This window comes from Enhydra lutris, unplaced genomic scaffold (assembly GCF_002288905.1).
Source record: "Enhydra lutris kenyoni isolate GAN:26980312 unplaced genomic scaffold, ASM228890v2 scaffoldscaffold68, whole genome shotgun sequence".
In the NCBI taxonomy this organism is placed as follows: domain Eukaryota; kingdom Metazoa; phylum Chordata; class Mammalia; order Carnivora; family Mustelidae; genus Enhydra; species Enhydra lutris.
Window position 1 is genome coordinate 13,048,401 of NW_019154152.1, and position 20,813 is coordinate 13,069,213.

The 20,813-nt window shown below is 38.7% G+C and overlaps 2 protein-coding genes across 7 annotated transcripts in view; one reads left to right on the plus strand and one right to left on the minus strand.

The window, feature by feature from the left end:
• LOC111159580 (C2 calcium dependent domain containing 3) overlaps positions 1 to 2,875 on the minus strand; it is a 153,319-nt gene extending 150,444 nt beyond the window's left edge. For 4 of the 5 annotated variants that reach the window (XM_022522115.1, XM_022522111.1, XM_022522114.1 and 1 more), the window contains exon 1: positions 2,704 to 2,845. In XM_022522115.1, the coding sequence (XP_022377823.1) occupies positions 2,704 to 2,758 (55 nt within the window). In that variant the 5' untranslated portion in view covers positions 2,759 to 2,845. Of the gene's footprint in view, positions 1 to 2,703 lie in introns of all 5 variants that reach the window. The other variant, XM_022522112.1, reaches the window with a different exon arrangement.
• Positions 2,876 to 3,180: 305 nt separating this feature from the next.
• Positions 3,181 to 20,813, plus strand: part of LOC111159433 (protein phosphatase methylesterase 1) — a 64,019-nt gene continuing 46,386 nt past the window's right edge. Inside the window, exon 1 of one of the 2 annotated variants that reach the window (XM_022521897.1) lies at positions 3,181 to 3,481. In XM_022521897.1, coding sequence (XP_022377605.1) covers positions 3,381 to 3,481 — 101 coding nt within the window. In that variant the 5' untranslated portion in view covers positions 3,181 to 3,380. The remainder of the gene's footprint in view (positions 3,482 to 20,813) is intronic. The other variant, XM_022521896.1, reaches the window with a different exon arrangement.

Genomic DNA, 20,813 nt, shown 5'->3' on the forward strand with positions numbered 1-20,813 from the left:
AGTTATCTCCTAACCATGACTTAGAGGAGATTTAAGAAACTATATATATGAATATGAATACTATTCACTCATATAAAAGAATGAAATCTTGCCCTTTGCAACAACATGGCTGGAGCTAGAGCGTATAATGCTAAGTGAAATAAATCAGAGGACGACAAATACCATATGATTTCACTCATGTGGAATTTAAGAAACAAAACAAATGAACAAAGGAAAAAAAAGAGACAAACCAAGAAATAGACTCTTAATTATAGAGAACAAGCTGATGGTTACCAGGAGAGAGGCTGGGGGTTGGGTTGGGTGAAATAGGTGATGGGGATTAAAGTGCACACTTATGATGAGCACTGAGTAATGCATAGAATTGTTGAATCACCATACTGTACACCTAAAATTAACATAACACTATATGTTAGCTATACTGGAATTTAAAAAAAAATAAGGAAACCATTCCTATATTACACACATCTTTCTATTACTCTTACTTTTCCCTTGGAGAGTGGTCATGCTCAACAGGAAGAAAATACATTGGAGTACATCAGATCAGGAGATCTATATACGTCAGTCTTTAGATTTGTAAAGCAAACACCTTCTCTGCTCTCTATAGTTCAAGATGACCCACCCTAATCTTTATGGATAGCTAGTTTTGATGTGAAAATAATACAGAGGTGTATACATGAGCATTATAGCAAACATGTGTATATATATATATATATATATATATATATATATATATCACACACACAGATATATACACACATGGTACAGCAAGAAGGAAATTCTTACGTTATTTCTATTTTTATTTTCCTCCTATAAACCAAATATGCTTGACTGGTTTGGCATAGGGAGCACCAGCATTGAACATACCCATGCTTCCATTTCATATCCTCCCATCATTCCTGGCCGGAAAGGTACTGCCTCAAAACTGCCTTAATTATCTTTAAATGGCTTGGATAAGATTCACTTCCAGACTGTAGATTCTGTCTCAATCCAATGACCTAATGTACTATCACCATTCTTAATACCAATTTACCTGTAATGTAAAAAGGCAAAGTCATATAAAGTTTGTTTGTAGTTTGGAGGCAGCCCTATAAAGATTTAATTTCCAGTTTCCTGATCTGTCCTGGGTTACCAGGGCGACTGTTCTCTCTGCAGCTAACATTTCCCTGCTCTTCTGGAGAGCATGTTTCTCCTTAGGCCTACTATTCTGATAAGGTCCTCTTGCTACACACTCTTTCATCCTCTCAAATCCTTCAGAGATCCTCATGCCTTCACCCCCGCTCCAACACTACCACACCCTGTCACTCCCCACTCTTTCTTCCTCTCTCCTCCACAAATATCTTTCCCAACTCCTGCCTGTAGCCCTTCATTCTTCATGACTGTCTTATGTTTGGCTCATTCAGCCACTTACCAACTCCTGCTTTATGCTAGTTCTTGGGGTTTCAGTAATGTATAAAATAAGATCCTTGACTATTATAATTATTGACATACCACCTTTCCAACTTATGTGTCTTCCAGTCCATGTGGAACTCCACAAAGGTATAACTTCCCACACACAAACACACATTTGTTATCAAAAACACCTCAGGGACGCCTGGGTGGCTCAGTGTGTTAAGCATGCCTTCAGCTGGGGTCATGATCCCAGGGTCTTGGGATGGACGCCGCATCAGTCTTCTTGCTCAGCCAGGAGCCTGCTTCTTCCTCTGCCTGTCCACCCCAGCCCCTGGTACTCTCAGACTCTCCTTCCTCTCTCTGGTAAATAAATAATCTTTAAAGCAAACAGTCCTAAGTCATAGAGATGTAATGTACCGCAGAGTGACTATAGTTACTGATGTACTGTATATTTGAAAGTTGCTAAAAGAGAGCACCTGGGTGCCTCAGTTGGTTAAGCAACTGCCTTCAGCTCAGGTTATGATCCTGGGGTCTCAAGATTGAGTCCCACACCAGGCTCCCTGCTCAGCAGGGAGTCTGCTTCTCCCTCTCACCCTCCTCCTCTCCTGGTCTCTCTGTCTCATAAATAAATAAAATCTTAAACAAAAATTGCTAGAAGAGTCTTAAAAATTTTCATGAGGGGCACCTGGGTGGCTCAGTTAAGCATCTGCCTTGGGCTCAGGTCATGATCTTGACAGTACTGGGATTGAGTCCCGCAATGGGCTCCCTCCTCAGCGGAGAGTCTGCTTCTCCCTCTGCCTCTCTCTCGCTGTCTCTGGTGAATAAATAAATAAAACCTTTTAAAAAAATTTTCATGACAAGAAAAAAAAATTAGTGATTGGTGATGGATGCTAACTAGACTTACTGTGGTGCTCATTTCGCAATATATAGGAATATTCAATGATGTTGTACAACCTAAAGCTAAGACAATGTTATATGTCGAGTATATCTCACTTCAAAAAGTTAAAAAATTCCTGGTATTTTTTTTTAATTCCCTTTCTTTACAAACCTTCTGTCTGCACCCTTTTAGCCCTTACCTCGCGCCATTTACTTGTCCGTTTTGTCCCCCCACTTCAGCCCCTATTTCCTTTCCATCCGTTGGAGAGCCAATTGCCTTCTCTTCCAACCCTTTGATTCCTTGGTTGTTTCCCACTTCCTTCCCTTCTCCCGGCTTTTTTTTTACAGGCGCGTGTGGGAGTCTTCTAGAATTCTTTGCACTTTGCTCCCTTAACTGTGCTCCTTACTCTTTCCTCGACCTCTGGTCGCTCAGTTTACCTCTTTTCTTGCGGCCTCGGACGCCCACAGGCCCCTGGCCTTTTCGTTGTTTCATGACGAGCCAGAGCTTTTCTTCACCAACTGAGTTTCCGCTCCAGCACCTAAGGGGTAGCCTCCCGCCATCCCTTCCCAAGGCGCCTGCGTTCCCCGGCAACCGGAGCCGCCAGGCAGCCTGGGAAGCAGGAAGAAGGGGCTCTTCCGGTAACAGTCTGCGAGAAGCTGTGAGAAGGAAAAGCGCCAAGACCTCTTCCCGCAAATAGACTACAACACCCAGCATGCTCTGCTAAACTACCTCTGCGAGATTTGACGCTATCGCCTCCAGCTGCGCAAGCGCAAAGGGATATGCCCTTTGAGGACTTCATTGCCCAGGGTGCATTGCCTTTAGGAGCGCTTGTCTTTCCGGCGAGGGTCGATGAGGTCTCCGCTTGGGGCCTGAGAGATCCGTAAACTCCGTTACCCAGCTTCCTTTGTGGAGGGCTGTTGCGCACTTCCGGTGGAAGCGCCGAGGAGAGGGGGTGGAGTTTACGGAGCCGGTGGGCGGTGGGCGGTGCTGCCGGTAGCTGGGTGCTGTCCAAAGGCTCTGGGCGTCGCTAGAGGAGCGAGCTGTGACCGGCTGGGCCGCACTTAGGGTGGGACGAAGCTTAGGCTTCTGTTTGATTACCTGAGGCCTTCCCCTCATGTCGGCCCTCGAGAAGAGCATGCACCTCGGCCGTCTGCCCTCTCGCCCACCTCTCCCCGGCAGCGGGGGCAGTCAGAGCGGAGCCAAGATGCGAATGGGGTACGTGACCCATACCCCTTCCCCTAGAGGCCAGGCCCCGGCTATTGGAGAATGGTGTCTCTGGGCGTTTAGCGCGGCACGTCAAGGGAAGCTAAGGATGGGAGAGAATATTGGCGGCGGCCTGGAGACGTTTAGATGGTGTTGAAGGCAGATTTGGGAATTAGGGGAGGCGCCAAGTCAATGGAAATTGGAGGACAAATAGTATTGAAGGAAGGAGGGAATGAGGCAAAGATTGAGAAAGCTGAGAGGATTATTTAAGAGAAGTAGGAGGCACCTGCAGAATAAGTGATGGAGAAGGTTTGAGGAAAGGTAATAGAGGTGACAAAAATCGGGAATATCTGTCGGGGAGGATTGAGGGACATGGGGAATGACTGAGAAAAGTTGAGGGGAATTAGGGGAACAACTAGGGAAAGATTTGGGAGTAGTAAAAGGACTAAAAGAACTAGATATTAGAAAAGCAGAGGGAGGGATGCCTGCCTGGGTGGCTCAGTTGGTTAAGGGTCTTCCTTCGGCTCAGGTCATGATCCCAGGATCCTGGGATGGAGCCTCACTTGGGGCTTTCTGCTCAGCCGGAGCCTGCTTCTCCCTCTCCCTGCTGCTCCCCCTGCTTGTACTCTCTGTCAAATAAATAAGATTAAAAAACAAAACAAAAACAAAAACAAAAACAAAAAAAACTCTTAAAAAAAAAGAAAAGAAAGGCTGAGGGAATTGAGAACATCTGAGGCAGGGTTGAAGGAAAGAAAACTAGGGAGCAGAAGGTTCTAGAGAGAGTTCCTAGGGGTGTTAAGAGGCAGATTCAGGGAGTGAGGGGATGATTAGGAGATTAGGTCTCTTAGGGGAGACCTGAGAAAGTTTGAAAACAGGGCTGAGGAAGATGGAGAATATAGCTAGACTGTTAAGGGTAATAGGATCGTGCTAAGAAGTGAGGGTAGGGAGTGAGGGGAGGAGTGATGAGGTGCTTAGAGAGTGACCATGGGCTCTAGAGGTGGAGAAAAGACTGAGAACAGGGTTTAGTGAATGAAAGTGCTGCAGAGGTAAGGTAGGGTAGCTTAAAGAGGATATTTGGGTAGTTGATTTTGCCAGGCAAAGTCTGATGGAAGGTATATACTGGTTTAAGAAGACTCAGAATTAACGAAGCATTCAGAGTAGCCAGTTAAAATGTTTTAGGGAAAACCATTTACTAGGAAAGGAGGAATTGTGTTGAAGAGATAGGTTTGGGGAGTTTTAGGTTGTTGAATGGCTTGTGCCAGATTAGGGGGTACTCAGGTATAGGAGAGAAGGGTATGAGTTGATCATGGGAGAGGTAATTACTAGGAAGCAGAGGGAATTGAATAGGCAGGTTTTTTTGAGGGGTATTTGTAGTATCAAGTGGTATTCTGAAGACTAGTAACTAAAGAGAAAAGGGATAGGAAGAATATGTATGAGGTAGTTAAGAGGGTGTGTTTGGAATTCTGGAGATGGGTTGATATACTTGGAATAAAGACTAGAGAGGAGAAATCTTAGTTTTTAAAGAAGTACTATGTACAAAAACTGATCAAAAAGGAGATGAGGACAAGAGATGCAGTACTGTGAAAGAAGGTCCTTGGAATAAAGAGAAGATTCCCATAAATTAAAACAGTAGGGTAGAAAGGTGGTGAGAATTGAGGGGGCTGGGTTTGAAAAAACCAGGGGAGGAAATTAAGGATTGGAGACCTTGACTATGATACACAGTAGAAAGGTGAGAAAATCTTAACAGAAGATAGGTGCTGGATGCACAACGGAAAGAAATAGTAGAAGGCCTGATACAAGGTGTAAAATGGAGATTGTTTTGGCTTTAGATGACAGAAAGGTAAGACTGTAACAGGAATAAGGAGGATCTAGAAACTGATCCATGATAGATTATTTGGGAAAATTAACCTGGAGTATAAAAATAAATGTACCATTTATTATTGGTATGTTTCTTAATTGCTGCCTTTCTTAAACTAAAATTTGGTCCTTTAGTATACCAGCACTCGTCTGTAAAAATATATAAAAATATTAACTTTTTAATAACTATATATGCTACAGCTTAGTTTAGAGCTCAGCTTCTCGCTTTGTTGAAACAAGTTCTCTGACGATAAGAACTGAAAAGAAAAATACTAAGAGAAAATGAATAAAAAATCTGCTTATTAGAAGATTGTATAACTGTTGGTAACTTACCCTCTTTAAGTAGATGCTTTGGTCTTCTTTGTTAACTGCTTATCCTGGAAAATAAAGTTCCTCAGGGAAATCCTTCTTTATAATATTGTGAAGAGAAGAGCTATGTTGGTGAATTTTATTTAAGTGGCTTGTTTTCATATATTTTTCTTTTCTGTTTCCTTATTGGAACATTGGCAGGCCTCAGCTGAATCTAAAGTTAGTGGTAATACAGACTCTCTCCCTGCCCTGGAAAGAGAGCTTTCATTTGAAATGATCTCATGGCACTATGATAAGAAAACCATTCAGAGAATTCTGTATTCTCTAAGGTAAAAACTGAGAGGCAGGGGACAATATTTTTTGTTAATAAATAAGAAAACAAACTCAGGGTGCCTGGGTGGTGCAGTTGGTTAAGTGTCCAACTCTTGGTTTCAGCTCAGGTTGTGATTTCAGGGTCCTGAGATGGAGCCCCAAGTTGGGCTCCACGCTCAGTGTGGAGTCTACTTGAGATTCTCTTTCCCTCTACCCCTCTTGCTTGTTTGCGCTCTCTCTCTAAAATAAATAACTAAGTCTTTAAGGAAAAAAAAAAAGAAAAATCAAGTCTTCTTCATACTAAGGCAGTAGAAGCTTAATGGTAGGGCCACTAACAACTAAGACTTGAATCTCTGAGACCCGTTATGTTTTTTGGATTCATAGTTGTTATCCTGGCCATACTTAATTTTGAGTCGTGCATCTTATTTCTTTCCAAATACACTAACATTCAGCCTTTTGCTCAGTCTTGATTTATGAAGTCTCACTTTAACCAATTTTAAAGCATCCTTCTTTATTTCTTCTTCTGTTCATTCATTTCATTTTTCTTATCTACCCATCTTTTTCCATTCTCCCATCTATCTCTTACTTCAAGTTGGACCTGTTCCTTGGAATAAAGACTAGAGAGGAGAATATCTCTTACATGACTTACTCTTTCAACTCTTTCAATTCATAATCTCTGGCCTTTAATTTCACTAAGCCTTATTTAAATGTGTTTGCATATTCAGGGTGGTTTTGAGTTTATGATTTTTCTTGAGTTTCCATAATTTAGTTTTTCAAATTAGACTTAAGTAATTCCAGAATATTTCTAGATAATATAGTAATAACAATTACTTTCTTTTTCCAGGTAGGTACTTTGTGTCAGTCATTGTGGTAATAGCTTTATGTATGTTACTTAATTTAATCTGCTGACAGCCTTGGAAGGTAGATATTTCTCTGCGTTTATTAGTAAGGAAATTCAGATTTGAGATTAAAGGTCACCCAACTAGTATGTGGCAGAACCAGGATTAAATTTACGTTTAGTCTCAAAACACCACACTTGTTTTTTGGGTAAGGCCTGAAGTCCTGGTTTCACTATTCCTTGATAGAATCCAGTAGATGATGCCAAAAACAGTGGTTTTGACCTTTTTTTATTAAAGATTTTGGAGCTGCTTTGGTTTGTGATTCCTACTTGTAAGTGGTATCTTAGTCTGTTAGCATTGCAGTAACAAAAATACCATAGATTGGGTGGCTTGTAAACAACAGAAATGTTATTTCTCACATTTCTGGAGGCTGGGAAATCCAAGATCAAGCTGCTGAAAGATTCCGTGTCCAGTGGGGACCGCATGCCGGTTCATAGATGGCAGTCTTCTTGATCTGTCCTCACATGGCAGAAGGAGGAAGGAAGCTCTGTGGCATCTGTTTTCTAAGGGCACTCACTAATTCCATTCTTGAAGGCTATACTGTCATGATCTCATCACCTCCCTAAGTCCCACTTCCAAATACCATCACATTAAATGTTAGAATTTAACAAGAATTTGGGTTTGGGGGGGTGGGATGGAGGATCACAACCATTTAGTCTACAGTACCTGAGTGTGCTTGAGAGGAATATGTTTTGAAAATCACTGCTTTAGTACATGGACTATTAGAGAGACTATACAGATTTTTAAAACCATTCATTTTCAACATGTTTTTGGTTTATCAATAGTACTATATTGCTGTAATCTCTTAACATTTCTACAGTACTTTAACTGGAAGATATATTAGTGCCTTTCTGTATTATTTTATGAGATATATTAAGGCAGGGATTAATATTTTCTCTTAATGAGAAAATGAAAATGTTCTTTGACTTGCCTAAAAACACAGAATCATCAAATGGCAGAAACAGGATTCAAACCCAGACTTCAGATTTTTAGTCCATGGTTGCTCTTGTAATACCTTGGTGTAGAAATTGTTGTTTAAAGTGATATAGATCTTTAAAAAAAAAAAAGGTGATAAAGATCTGAGTTTGAAGTCCAGCTTGTGTATTTACTTTGGTCAAGTCATTTAACCTCACATAGTCTTTGTTTTCTTTTAATTTCTGCTTTCTTTAGAGTTCTGTGAGAATGAAATAATACATGCAAAGCACTTATGCTTCCTGACACACAAGCTCTTAAGGAATGACAACTGGTGAATTATTTTATATTGAGAATGGTGAGAAAGGCTTATTCTTTATAAAGTAGAAGCTCTCCTTTCAATTTCTTGTAATGTCAGCTTTTTCCCTGTAAGCTGTATATTACTCGTATCTGATTAGGTAGTCCTTCATTCAACGTCTTAAATTTATAATGGATATCAGGCCTCTTAGGAAGCCTTTAAGGAGCTATTCAAAAAATGGAGAAATAAAGGACAAAGTGAAGTGACTTGCTCAGGCTCATATATTGAGTTACAAATCCTAGCATCTCTGTTTTTGTTGCTTATTAGGTTTTTAAATATTAAAGTTGCTATTAAAATCAGTAAGTTTATTGGTAAACTTATTAGGTTTTTAAAAATTAAATTTCACATACCATAGAATTCACCCTTTCAGAGTATATGGTTCAGTGGTTTTTAGTATATTTATGGTTGTACAGTCATTGTCACTAATTTTAGGATATTCTCATTATCTCATAAAGAAACTACTTAGCTGCTAGCAGTTATTTCTCCCTCCCCCGTCCCCTGGGAACCACTAATCTATTTTCTGACTTCAAAGATTTGCCTGTTCTGGAGACTTCATGTAAATGAAATCATGCAGTAGGTGGCCTTTTGTGATTGGCTTCTTTCATTTAATACAATGTTTTCAAGATTCATCCATGTTGTAGCATGTTATCAGTACATCATACCTTTTTATTACTGAATGACATTCCATTGTGTAGATATACCACATTTTAATTAACTTGTTTATCAGTTGCTGAACACTTGGGTTGTTTCCATTTTTTTGCTTTTATAAATAATGCTGCTATGAACATTCACATACAAATCTTTCTGTGGAAATATATTTGGATTTCCCTTGGGTAAATACCTAAGAATGGAATTGTTGGGTCATATGGTAAATTATATATAGTTTTTTAAGAAATTTGCCAAACTGTTTTCCAAAGTTGCTCTTTGAAGCTCTGTGTATTCAGGATATTTCTTCTTTATAAATCTTAAAAATATTTTTCCAACTTGCTTTTCTACTTTGCTTACAATATATTTTGCTATGTAAAAAGTTTTGTTTTTATTTATTCTTTTTTTTTTTTTTTTTTAAGAGAGGGTTTTGGGGTGGGGCAGAGGGAGAGGGAGAGAGAATCCTAAGCAGGTTCCGTGCCCAGTGCAGGGCCCAACAAGGGGCTTGATCTTAACGACCCTGATATTATGATCTGAGCTGAAATCAAGAGTCAGATGCTTAACTGACTGAACTACCCAGGCATACCAAAAGCTTTGGTTTTAGATCTTAACGTACTCAAATCTATCTAGCGTATGTTGCTTCTGGATTTTGAATTGCAGAAAGACATTTACTTCTCCCAGGTTATAAAAGAATTCATGTATTTTCCCCCCCAGGAACTGTATGGTTCCTTTTTTTTTTTTTTTTAAGATTTTATTTATTTATTTGACAGATAGAGATCACAAGTAGGCAGAGAGGCAGGCAGAGAGAGAAGGAAGAAGCAGGCTCTCCGAGGAGTAGAGAGCCCGATGCAGTGCTCGATCCCAGGACTCTGGGATCATGACCTGAGCCAAAGGCAGAGGCCTTAACCCACTGAGCCACCCAGGCGCCCCTATGGTTCCTTTTTTTAACACCTGTTTTAAGTTTATCTTGATGTGCAAAGTGAGGAATAAATTCAGTTTTATCTTTGCCCACAGATTATCCAATTGTTGTAACACCATTTATTAAAAAGCCTTTTTCCCATTATATGAGTTTTACCTCAATAAAAATTAGTCTTTTCCCCTGGATTAAAATGATCTCAGGGTCCTGGGATCAAGCCCCAAGTTGGGCTCTCTGCTCAGCGGAGAGTCTGCTTCTTCCTCTCCCTCCACATTTCCCCCCTGCTCCTGCACTCAATCTCTCTCTCTCAAATAAATAAAATTGTTTTTAAAAAATGATGCCTTGGGGGCGCCTGGGTGGCTCAGTGGGTTAAGCCTCTGCCTTCGGCTCAGGTCATGATCTCAGGGTCCTGGGATCGAGCCCCACATCGGGCTCTCTGCACAGCAGGGAGCCTGCTTCCCCCTCTCTCTCTGCCTGCTTCTCTGCCTACTTGTGATCTCTCTCTCTCTCTCTGTTGAATAAATCAATAAAATCTTTAAAAAAAAAAATGATGCCTTGGGACACCTCAGTCAGTTAAGCATCTACCTTCAGCTTAGGTCATGATCCCAAGGTCCTGGGATCAAGCCCTGCATTGGGCTCCCTGCACAGTGGGGAGTCGTCTTCTCCCTCTCTGCCCCTCTCCCCACGCTTGTGCGCACTCTCTCTCTCAAATAAATAAGTAAAATCTTTTTTTAAAAATGATGCCTTTATCATGTACCAAATTTTCACATAGATTTGGATCTGTTAAGTTTCTTTTCCCATTGGCTTGCCTATTTATTCATGTGCCACTACTACGCTTTAATTACAGAGGCATTTTATTTTATTTTTTAAGATTTTATTTATTTATTTGACAGAGAGAGATGGCAAGAGAGGGAACACAAGCAGGGGGAGTGGGAGAAACAGGCTCTCCACTGAGCAGGGAACCTGTTACGGGGCTAGATCCCTGGATCCTGGGATCATGACCTGAGCCGAAGGCAGACGCTTACCGATTGATCCACCTAGGCGCCCCTACAGAGGCATTTTAAATGTTTTAGTAGGTGGTAGAGTCTTTTTTAAGATTTTCCTGGTTACTTGTTTATTCTTACAAATAAACTTTTTTTAAAAATATGGTTGACATACAGTGTTATGTTTGTTTCAGGTGTAAAACATAGTGATTCCACAAGTCTATACTTTATCCTGTGCTAACCACAAATGCAGCTACTATCACCATCCAATGCTATTGTAATACCATTGCCTATATTCCCTATGCTATACCTCTTACTCCCTGTGACATACCCATTCTGTTAACTGGAAGCCTGTATCTCCCATTCCCCACACCCGTTTTTGCCCATGCCCCCATTCCCCTCCCTTCCGGTAACCATCAGTTTGTTCTCTGTATTTATGGGTCTTTTTCTGCTTCTTGTTTGTTTATTCATTTGTTTTATTTTTTAGTTTCCACCTATAAGTGAAATCATGTGGTATTTGTCTCTCTGTCTTCATTTATTTCACTTAGCATAATACTCTCTAGATCCAACCATGTTATTAGCAAATGGCAAGATCACATTGTTTTTATGACTGAAAATACACAAATAAACTTTATAATCAAACTAGTACCAGAAAAAAAAGTCCTAACAGTATTTTTATTGGGATTACATTAAATATGTAAATTAACTTAGAATAAACATTTTTATGATGTTGAGTCTTTTTTGAGGATGTGTATGAATCCTTTATGAAGGAAAAATATTTCAGATGCCTAGTATTGGCCTAAGTTATGTCTAATGTAGTATCACTTAATTATGTACACTATAAAACTAAGGGATAAATTCTTTATGTATAAGTAAACATATTATTCTTATATAATTAAAAAACTCAATAGATATACTATTTAAGTACAGTTAGACCTACAAAACTCTCCAAATTAAAATTAGCAGTATTACATTAATGTGAAATAATTGTATTTGCTGTTAACAATTTACTGTGCTTTAAACCAAAAGGATATTTATTAATAGGAAATTCCAGAGTTGATTTAGTCATTCAACTATATCATTAAGGACCCTGTGCATCCTTAATTTTGCCATCCTTAGGAATGCTGGATTTTCCTTTTCTTGCTTGTCATCTTTTGGTTGTGAGATGGCTGCTGCAACTCAACTTTCATCTTACCTTTATTCCATCTTTCCAAATAAAAAGGAAGGAACAGAAGAAAAGGCCTTTTGCTAGCTAAGCTTGTCTTTTTTTTTTTTTTTTTCTTTGTTTTCTGGAAAGGGAAATTCCCCAGCCAGTTTGTCCCTTAAGTTTCATTGTCCAGAACTGGTTTACATGTGCATCCTAAGACCGGTCACTGGCAGTAGGGAATGAAATTACTATGACTGGTTTAGACCAAGTCTCATTAATTCCCTTGGGGTGGAGGAAAGATAACCAAATATCTCTACTAGCTACTAAAACAATCTGGAATTCTGCTAGCAAATAGAGAGTGGTGAGAAGTGAAGGAAGGTCTAGAGTAGACAGTAAAGGACATGTAATCCAAGCCCTGATGTTAGCAAATGGGGGGAGACTGATCTTTTGACTGCACATTCTCCACTGTTTTCAGTGCAGCACAGGTATTGGAAGTAATAGATCTCTTTCTCTCCCTCTTTTCTCCCTTTCCACCTTGTGCCAGGGTTGAGCCCCTTGACCTGAGCACTTCTGAGTAAATATCCCTTTTTCCATGGTTGCTAGACTTATTACTAGCAAATCTGTTTCTTCTTAGTGTCTGCAAAATTGGATAATTGGATTGTTTTTAAATGTAATGAGCCCTCCTTGATATGTTGCTTGATGTCAGATTTGAGAAAACACTTCTGGTTGGCTAGGAAAAATTTATTCCTTAATGTCATAAATTAGTTTTTTTTTTTCTTTTAAAGAAGAAAGTTAATTAGTAGTGCTATTTAAAGAGTGGTCCAACTATATGCCACACTTAGCTGTTCTTCAAAATATAGTTTTGCCAATCCGTCCCAAGCACACACTACCAATAAATTTTGATAATTGAATGAGAGGTTATGCTGAGGGGTTGCCTGGATGGCACAGTTGATTAAGTGTCTGACTCTTGGTTTTGGCTCAGGTCCTGATCTCAGGATCGTGAGATCAAGCCCTACATTGGGCTCCAAGCTCAATACAGAGTCTGCTTAAACACTCTCTCCTGCTCTCCCTCTGCCCCACCACTCCACTCTTGCACACACATATGCCAAAAAAAAAAGAAAAGAAGGAAGTTGTGTTGAAAAATCCAGTCATCCAAATCATAGGAGAGGGCTGAAGTTGTTTACTGTCACTCCTTTTCCACCATGCGTCTATGTGTGTTCTTTGCTTTGTACTTTTTCTGGGTATAAGTGGAAATCCTGTCTTCATTGCTAATAAGCCATGTGGCTCTGGTCAATTTATCTTTCCTTCTCTCAGGGATTCACTATGATAATGTAGTAGAAAGAGCACTTTGGAACCAGACATATACTTGAGTTTAAATCCAAGCTCCAGTGGTACCGAAAGTGCCTCTGGGCAAATCATTTTACATTTGAGTCTATATTTCCTTGTCTTTAAAATGGGGAAACTTTTCTTGCAGAACTGAAAATTCTGTTTGACACATAATAGGCAGCTAATTAATTGTCCCCTTCCATAACACAAGATTTAGGTTAGATGATCTCTAATAATCTGATCCAGTATGTAGTTTTTAGAATCTTCATTCTGCTGCTTTAATAACATGCCCTTATCACTAGTAATAAACACTCTAAACTACCACAACCCAGACAGCCATCTGGTTGCCTTCTTTCCATTCCTTTCAAAGTATTCCTGATGAGGACTTTTTTTTTTTTTTTTTAAGCGCTGATTCCTTGATTTAAATAGCTCGCTGCAATTAAACTTCAGTATTTTGCCTCCACCGCAAGACTCCTAGACTAGAGAATTTGTGGCAACAGTGACTAGGACTGCTACTGTGCAGCTCATGACTCATTCATAACTCTCTTAACAGATTTAAGCAGCCTAGTAGACGTTGAGGTTATTATGCCTATTTAGATTTGAGACATTCACTTCAAAACATACAACTTTTCTTATTCCTTGTTCTCTAAATACGCAGGGAGAAATTTTCCTCCCTTCCTCCTATTCTGCCCTACCCTTCCTTCTTTCCTGAGCAGTTAATGATATAATAATCCTGGTAGGCATCATCACATAGTAGGCAAGCAGCACAGCTATCCCCATAGCCTTCTATAGTTTAACCCTTCCCTTTCTGACTTGTAATTTTTGGTTGACTGTCTGCTCTTCAAGATGATGAACTTCTTAAGGGTAAAAGTTCTATCTTAATTTCCCTGGCTTCAAGCATGCTGGCTACTAAGTGCTGACCTATCCTAGACATATTTGGCCTCATTTTGCAAGAACAGTCTTTTTTCTTCACCAGTTCCATGAAGATTGCATAACTAAACTTGTATTCCCTTTCTTCTGAAAACTGTTTCACTTCATGAAATAATGGAATCTATACTTTATTTCAACACCAGCACTTAGGCAAAGTGTGTTGTGAGTGCTTCCAAATACCTTGTCTTAATTTGAATTTAACATACTCATATGGTTGTAGCTCATGTCTACAATTAGTCTCTCTCTCTCTCTTTTTTTAAGATTTTATGCATTTATTTGTCAGAGAGCACAAGCAAGGGAAGCAGCAGGCAGAGAGAGAAACAGGCTCCTGCCGAGTAAGAAGCCCAATGTGGGACGATCCCAGGCCTCTGGGAGCCTGATCAGAACTGAAGGCAGACATTTAACTGACTGAGCCAGCGAGGCATCCCCAATTAGTCTGTTATATGTAAAGATTTATGCCTGGTTTTGATTTTACTTTATAGCAGTGTATCTCTTCTTTTGTGATTCCCCAAACCTGAAAGCAATTCCATTACTATAAGAGAACAAATGTCAATTAGCAATTATTTTTGGAAGGACCTGCATTTTATAGGATTGGGTTTTTCTGCCCTTGCTTGGTTTATCCCTTGTTCTCTAAGGGTGAAGACTATTTTCCAAGGAGATGATACCTGTACATTGGTGACTCTAACAAGTGTAGGGGTCAGAGCAAGCAGTCTACTGTTAAAAGCTCTCCATGAAAGCTCAACATTCATGTTCCAGGCAATGGCAGTTCCCTAAATGTTTCTTGCACTTACTAACTTATTAACTAACTTACTAACTGCCAAGTTTATTGTACTTGCAATGCCTCCCTTTCCTACAAAACCCATGAAGCTCTTTCAGACTATTCTAGCTCATTCACTTGTTCTATCCCTCCTCTGAGCTCTATTACACTTTTTGTCATTTCCACCACTCACTTATCAATTATTGTGCATTACTACTTGGTATCGCATTTTTAAAAATGTTACATAAAATAAATCTATCAATTTTTATGGTACTTTGGCAATTATCATAATTATACTAATTTATATTTTATGGTAATTTTTTAAAATCACCCCTAAAATGGAAGGTCTGGAGTGCAGGAGCCTCTATTTTCATTTTTTTGCATCTTCTATAGTAGCATAGTTAATGTTTTTGTCAGTTTTCACTTAATGGACATGTGGCACACAACATTCATTTAAAATGAGATCCTAAATCTTTTCCTGACCATTCAGCCTGAAGTAGATCTTTCCATTTTCTGTCCTTTTATAAGACCTATCATTTATACCAGAGTTTGGCAAACTTTTCTGTAAAGGGCCAGATAGTAACCATTTTATGGTTTGCAGTACAGTTTCTATAACAGCTCCTCAACTCTGCTGAGTATGGTGAAAGCAGCCATGGACAATATGTAATTGAATGTGATTGTGTTCTAACAATATTTTTTCTGTGGACACTGAAATTTGAATTTCATGTAATTTTCTCATGTTATATATTATTCTTTTTCCTTTGCTCTTGGCTTTTAAAAACTTAAAGACCATTCTCCGCTCATGAGCCTTACAAAAATAGGCAATGGCTGGATTTGCCTGTAGGCTATAGTTTGCCAACCCTGTATCAATACTATTTATTTTGTACTTCTTCTGTAGGAGAAAGAATATAGGTTTTAAATCAACAAACTAGGATTCCCTGTCTGGCATACTGCATACTACTTAAGTAGTATAAGCTTGACTTTTATTTTCTTAAAATGTGAGTAATACTGGGGCACCTGGGTGGCTCAGGGGGTTTAAAGCCTCTGCCTTAGGCTCAGGTCATGATCCCAGGGTCCTGGGATCGAGCCCTGCATCAGGCTCTCTGCTCAGTGGAGAGCCTGCTTCCTCCTCTCTCTCTGTCTGCTGCTCTGCCTACCTGTGATCTCTGTCTGTCAAATAAATAAATAAAATCTTAAAAAAAAATGTGAGTAATACTAAATATAACATTGCACGTTAATTATACTTCAGTAAAAGCTTTTTTAAGATTTTAATATGGGTTCTACTAACCTCATTTGTTTTTGAGAAGAGGTACTGTATATGTAGAATCATTATTTAAGTTATAAAACTGGGTAAAGGAAACCTATTTACTATAATTCATGGATTCTAAGATACATTTCTTTTTGTATTTAAAATGATAGTGTCTTAACAATTGCTGTTGGTCAAGTAACAGCCCTGTCTTGGTTCTCCCCGCTTGTTTGAGCAAACACCAAAACCAGCATCAAATCTTGCAAAGGTGTTCGTAGCTTGGAAGAAATTCCTAGAGACAAAAGTGGAGCACCTTCTTAACCACTGAAAACTGAATGGTTGTGAGAAGTAGTGGGTATTCAATCAGATGAATTAAGCATTATTCCTAAAGTTAGAGTAAAAAAAATAATATAGCTCTCGATATAATGGTAAAGTCAGCATATGAGCTGGTATTTAGTTTTAAAGATTTTATTTATTTATTTTACAGACAGAGATCACAAGTAGGCAGAGAGGCAGGCAGAGAGAGAGGAGAAAGCAGGCTCCCTGCTGAGCAGAGAGCCCGATGCGGGGCTCGATCCCAGGACCCTGGGATCATGACCTGAGCCGAAGACAGAGGCTTTAACCCACTGAGCCACCCAGGTGCCCCTGGTATTTAGTTTTAAGAAACATTCCATCACCAATGTTCTTGTGAGGCACAGAGGACTATATTAGTCAAAGTTATTCAAAAGAGAATAGAACTCTCGGTGTGAAGAAATTGATTAAAAATACTTTAAGTATTTTGCTCTTATTTTCCTTTATTTATAGCCATAAGTGATATATGTTGAATCAATATAAGTATAAAAGAGCTTTTTAAGAAATTTAAAATGAATTCTAAGTGGTGAAATGTGTCTTACTTTAACTGGTAGCTTTTTTCTTAGTGGTACATAAAATTATAGTTCATCTTTTTTTTTTTTTTCATCTTATTTTTGACATTGCTGTATATATACAGTATTTTATCTGTTCTTCTAACAACTCCATTGTAATCTACTTGTTTAGTCTTCCCTAATTTAATTGTAAACTCCTGTGTTTTATTTACTTGCCCCAAAGTGGGTAGCACATAGGAGCTCAGTAGACATTTGATGAATGAATGAATGATGCTCTAATACAGTGGACAGATGGTGTTATTTCCAGTAGTTTAAAATTGTCCACCCTGAATTGAGTAGGGAAGGAAAAATCATAGATTTGTGTAATATAGAAATGAGATTTTAAAACTGTAATTATTCACAATGCACAAAAATGAACTTGTGACCTCTTTATATTCTTCTGTGGTTTCACATTTATATCTTTCTATCTTTATTCTATTAAGAAAATACAGCTCAGATTATTAGGAGGATTAAATTTAGGTAATGCTTGTAAAGTGCCTAGCACAAATACGTGAATGGTTTGTTTCATTTAATCCTTCCCACCCCTTTTTAATTAAATCAGCTTTTCCTTAAGCATAAGAACCATGGTTCAAGTTACAGTAAAATCACTTCAAATTCACTTTTCTGTGTTAATCACTTGAACTACATTGTTATTAGCTGAATTTCATCACAAATAGCATTTTATCATGTTGTATGGCTAAGTAGTCTTGGGGGTAGAACTACCCAGAGAATTTACTAATGTTTCAGAATTTACTAATATTTCAGGGAAAATGTGCTTCATTTTTCCCAACCACTACTTTACAGACCTTTGGAATAGAAACCCATTTTTAAGTTGTAGAATCTTCATACTAACATTTTTCTCACAGTTTCGGGAAGTTTTATTTGGTAATTAGAGAAATTACTTTCCCAATCTAGGTCGATATTTAATAAGGATAGTACTTCAGATTTGTATAACATTTAAGAAAATCTTCACACTGGACATCATCATTGTGAATCCTTCCTGACCTGATTCCGTTCCCATCAGTGTTCCAAACAAGATTGTATGTGCCATCTATGAGTTTTCGTGGCACGCTAGGTGTATTTCTGCCCTAGCTTTAGTATACAGTGACTGTTTACTTACCTATTTTCTCCCAGGCGTGAGCATTTTGAGGGCAAGAACCAAGTTTTGTTCATCAGTGGGAACTTTTGGCCTGCTGATTTCCCAAATGCCCAGGAAGTATATCAGGGCCCGTCATAAAGGGCATACTCAAAAATTGAGTTGGAATTAACTTTGTTGATTATATAAGCAAATCATGACTGGAAAGAGGCTCTAGAATAATTGCCCTAAACATATTTGAAATGAGATATATTGTGAAGTATGTCTTATATTCTACATTATTATGACATTCAGGTGAATATGAGAAGGGAATTATATGGTGGTTGGTTCTGAACTATATACTTATTAGAGGCTTCTATATGGACTTTATTGGCTTGGAAACTCTGACTCCAGACCTGCTTGCTTTCTTCCTGTTGTGGTACTGTCCACAGAGTAGTAACTTACATAATTCTGATCCCTGAGTACAGCTACAAACATTGATTATAAGAGTAAGCAGCTACAATTAGCCCTTGTAAAGCATCAAAAAAAGCCTTGTACTCTTTCTTGCTTTCATTACTGATATCTCAGTGATTTTGTTTTATTTGAGGCCAGATCACTGTACTAAAATTTTCATATCTTTTTTCTCTTTACTTTTAGGGTTTTGGAAAAATAAGTTATTAATTAGGTTAGGTAAGTGGCAGAAATAAAATTGAGAAATTTTTCTAAACCTAAATAAAGCAGAATTCTTTTATTATCGGAGGTATAAGATTACAGTAGTTCTTCCAGTGCTACAGCAGTCTCTTCATCCATCCATTTAAAATGTATATTTTTGCATGATCTGACTCAGCAGGTTGGAAGTTCCCATGGATTAAGTACCCTATTTGAAAGTGGTCTTAAGTGAGATAAGCTTTCATTCATTTGCTTGAAACCCATCATATATGGAGCCATAAGTATCCTGTCCTGTCTAATGCAGGCTGTTGTGGTAAATGCTACTATTTTCATTTTTGGATTCCATGATGCCCAATTAACAACATTTACCAATGGCTAACAAAGAAAACTAATAGGAATAGAATCTAGGATTTCAATCCCATGGTAAATCAGTATTTGTTAACCTAGAGTTCTTTAAAATGGCCTCTTATGTTCTATCTTTGTGAATGGCATCACAGAAACTTGAGAGTTGTTTTTGATTCTTCCTTCTCGCTCCACCTTCCTGCTCTGTCCCATAGCCATCTACATTTATAACCTTGACTTTTTCTTTAGTCTCCCTGGTACTCAGGCTTGCTATGAAGGTCCTCTGCCAGTCACTACCCCTACAGCAAGAACTAATCCTCTTTCACCTCTTCCTAGGGATGGATTTGTGCATGCTCATTGCTAGGTTGGGTGATTTCAAGAATAGAGAACCTAGTATTATTTTGAAGGTAGTATTGAAAACTGATATAGAAGTAACCCTGAGAATAAGATTTTGCTCAGCTGCTTTCTGTGTCTTGGATGAATTATTTAACCTCCCTTGGCTTTAGTTTTCTCATTTGCAAAATAGGAATAGCTACCCCAGAGAGCTGTTGTAGAAATTAATTCATTCATTCTCTTATCAAACCCTATTAATTTATGGTAGAGTGATTTGGAAAAAGGAATAATACCACAGGACAAATAGAGGAGAGAAGATAGATAGGCTACCAAGATTTAGGAAGATAGCAAGTTGACTGTTAGCAGAGAAGAGCAAACTGAAAACTACCCACAGAAGGAGAATGAAAGTACAGGCTAATTCATATCATAACCCCATACAGGCTCAGGAACTGTAGGAGCTAAGTACCTTTGAAAGGGGCTAAAACAGGAAGATTGATTGAAAATCTGTATAAAGCACCTTTAAAGTCCCAGATCTCCTTTCCCTCAGTGTGACGGTTAACTTCTAGAGAAACTGGACCAGAGTGTCTCTGGACTCAGAGACAATATGGCAACAAAGGTAAAGCAATAGGATGAGAGCAGGGATTAAGTAAAGGTATACCTTCTGTCTTCTAGACACGCTCAGGCTTGCTCCTTTACCTTCAGGTGTTTGCTTAAAGGTGCCTTTCCTAACCCCCTGATTTAAAACTATAGCCCTTCCTAACCCGGCATTCATTGTCCCCCGCCCCACCTTTATTTTTTTATCCCTGACACCACTACCTGACAAATTTTTACTTAAGTCTCCTTCTGTTGGAGTGCAAACACCAGAATAGTAGGAGGTTTTGTCTGTTTTGTTCAGACAAAAGGTATCCCTAGTCCCTAAAATAGTATCTTATACGTGCTCAGTGAATGTTGGTTGAATGAGTAAACAAATGAGACTATTCAGATCTTTTCCCAGAAGGCTAACAGTTAGTCTTATGTCCCCAGGCAGGAGATTGGAGGATTTCTCTCCGGACAAATGACTGGCCTGAGAAAAGACATGCAGATTCTGATGTTTGGGGAAGAGTCCCCCATTTAAAAGGTTAGATCTCTATTTATTAACTGTATGTCATATTTAGTAGTCAGCAAGGTCTATTCTCTCATAGAATCACCAGATATCCAGGGAAAGCCTCTAACACAAAAGACAGGTACAAAGACAAAATGAGAAAAAGAAATAATAATGCATAGAACAAAATAAAATCCTAAAAAAATCTAGTATCTCTTGTCAGAGAGACGAGACAATATGACATGTATGAAACAAGAATAGAGTGCTCTTTAAAAAAGGGGAAGGGACCCCTTTTCAGAGAACAAGAAATAGCTGTTGGGAATGAAAATATATATAGAAGATATA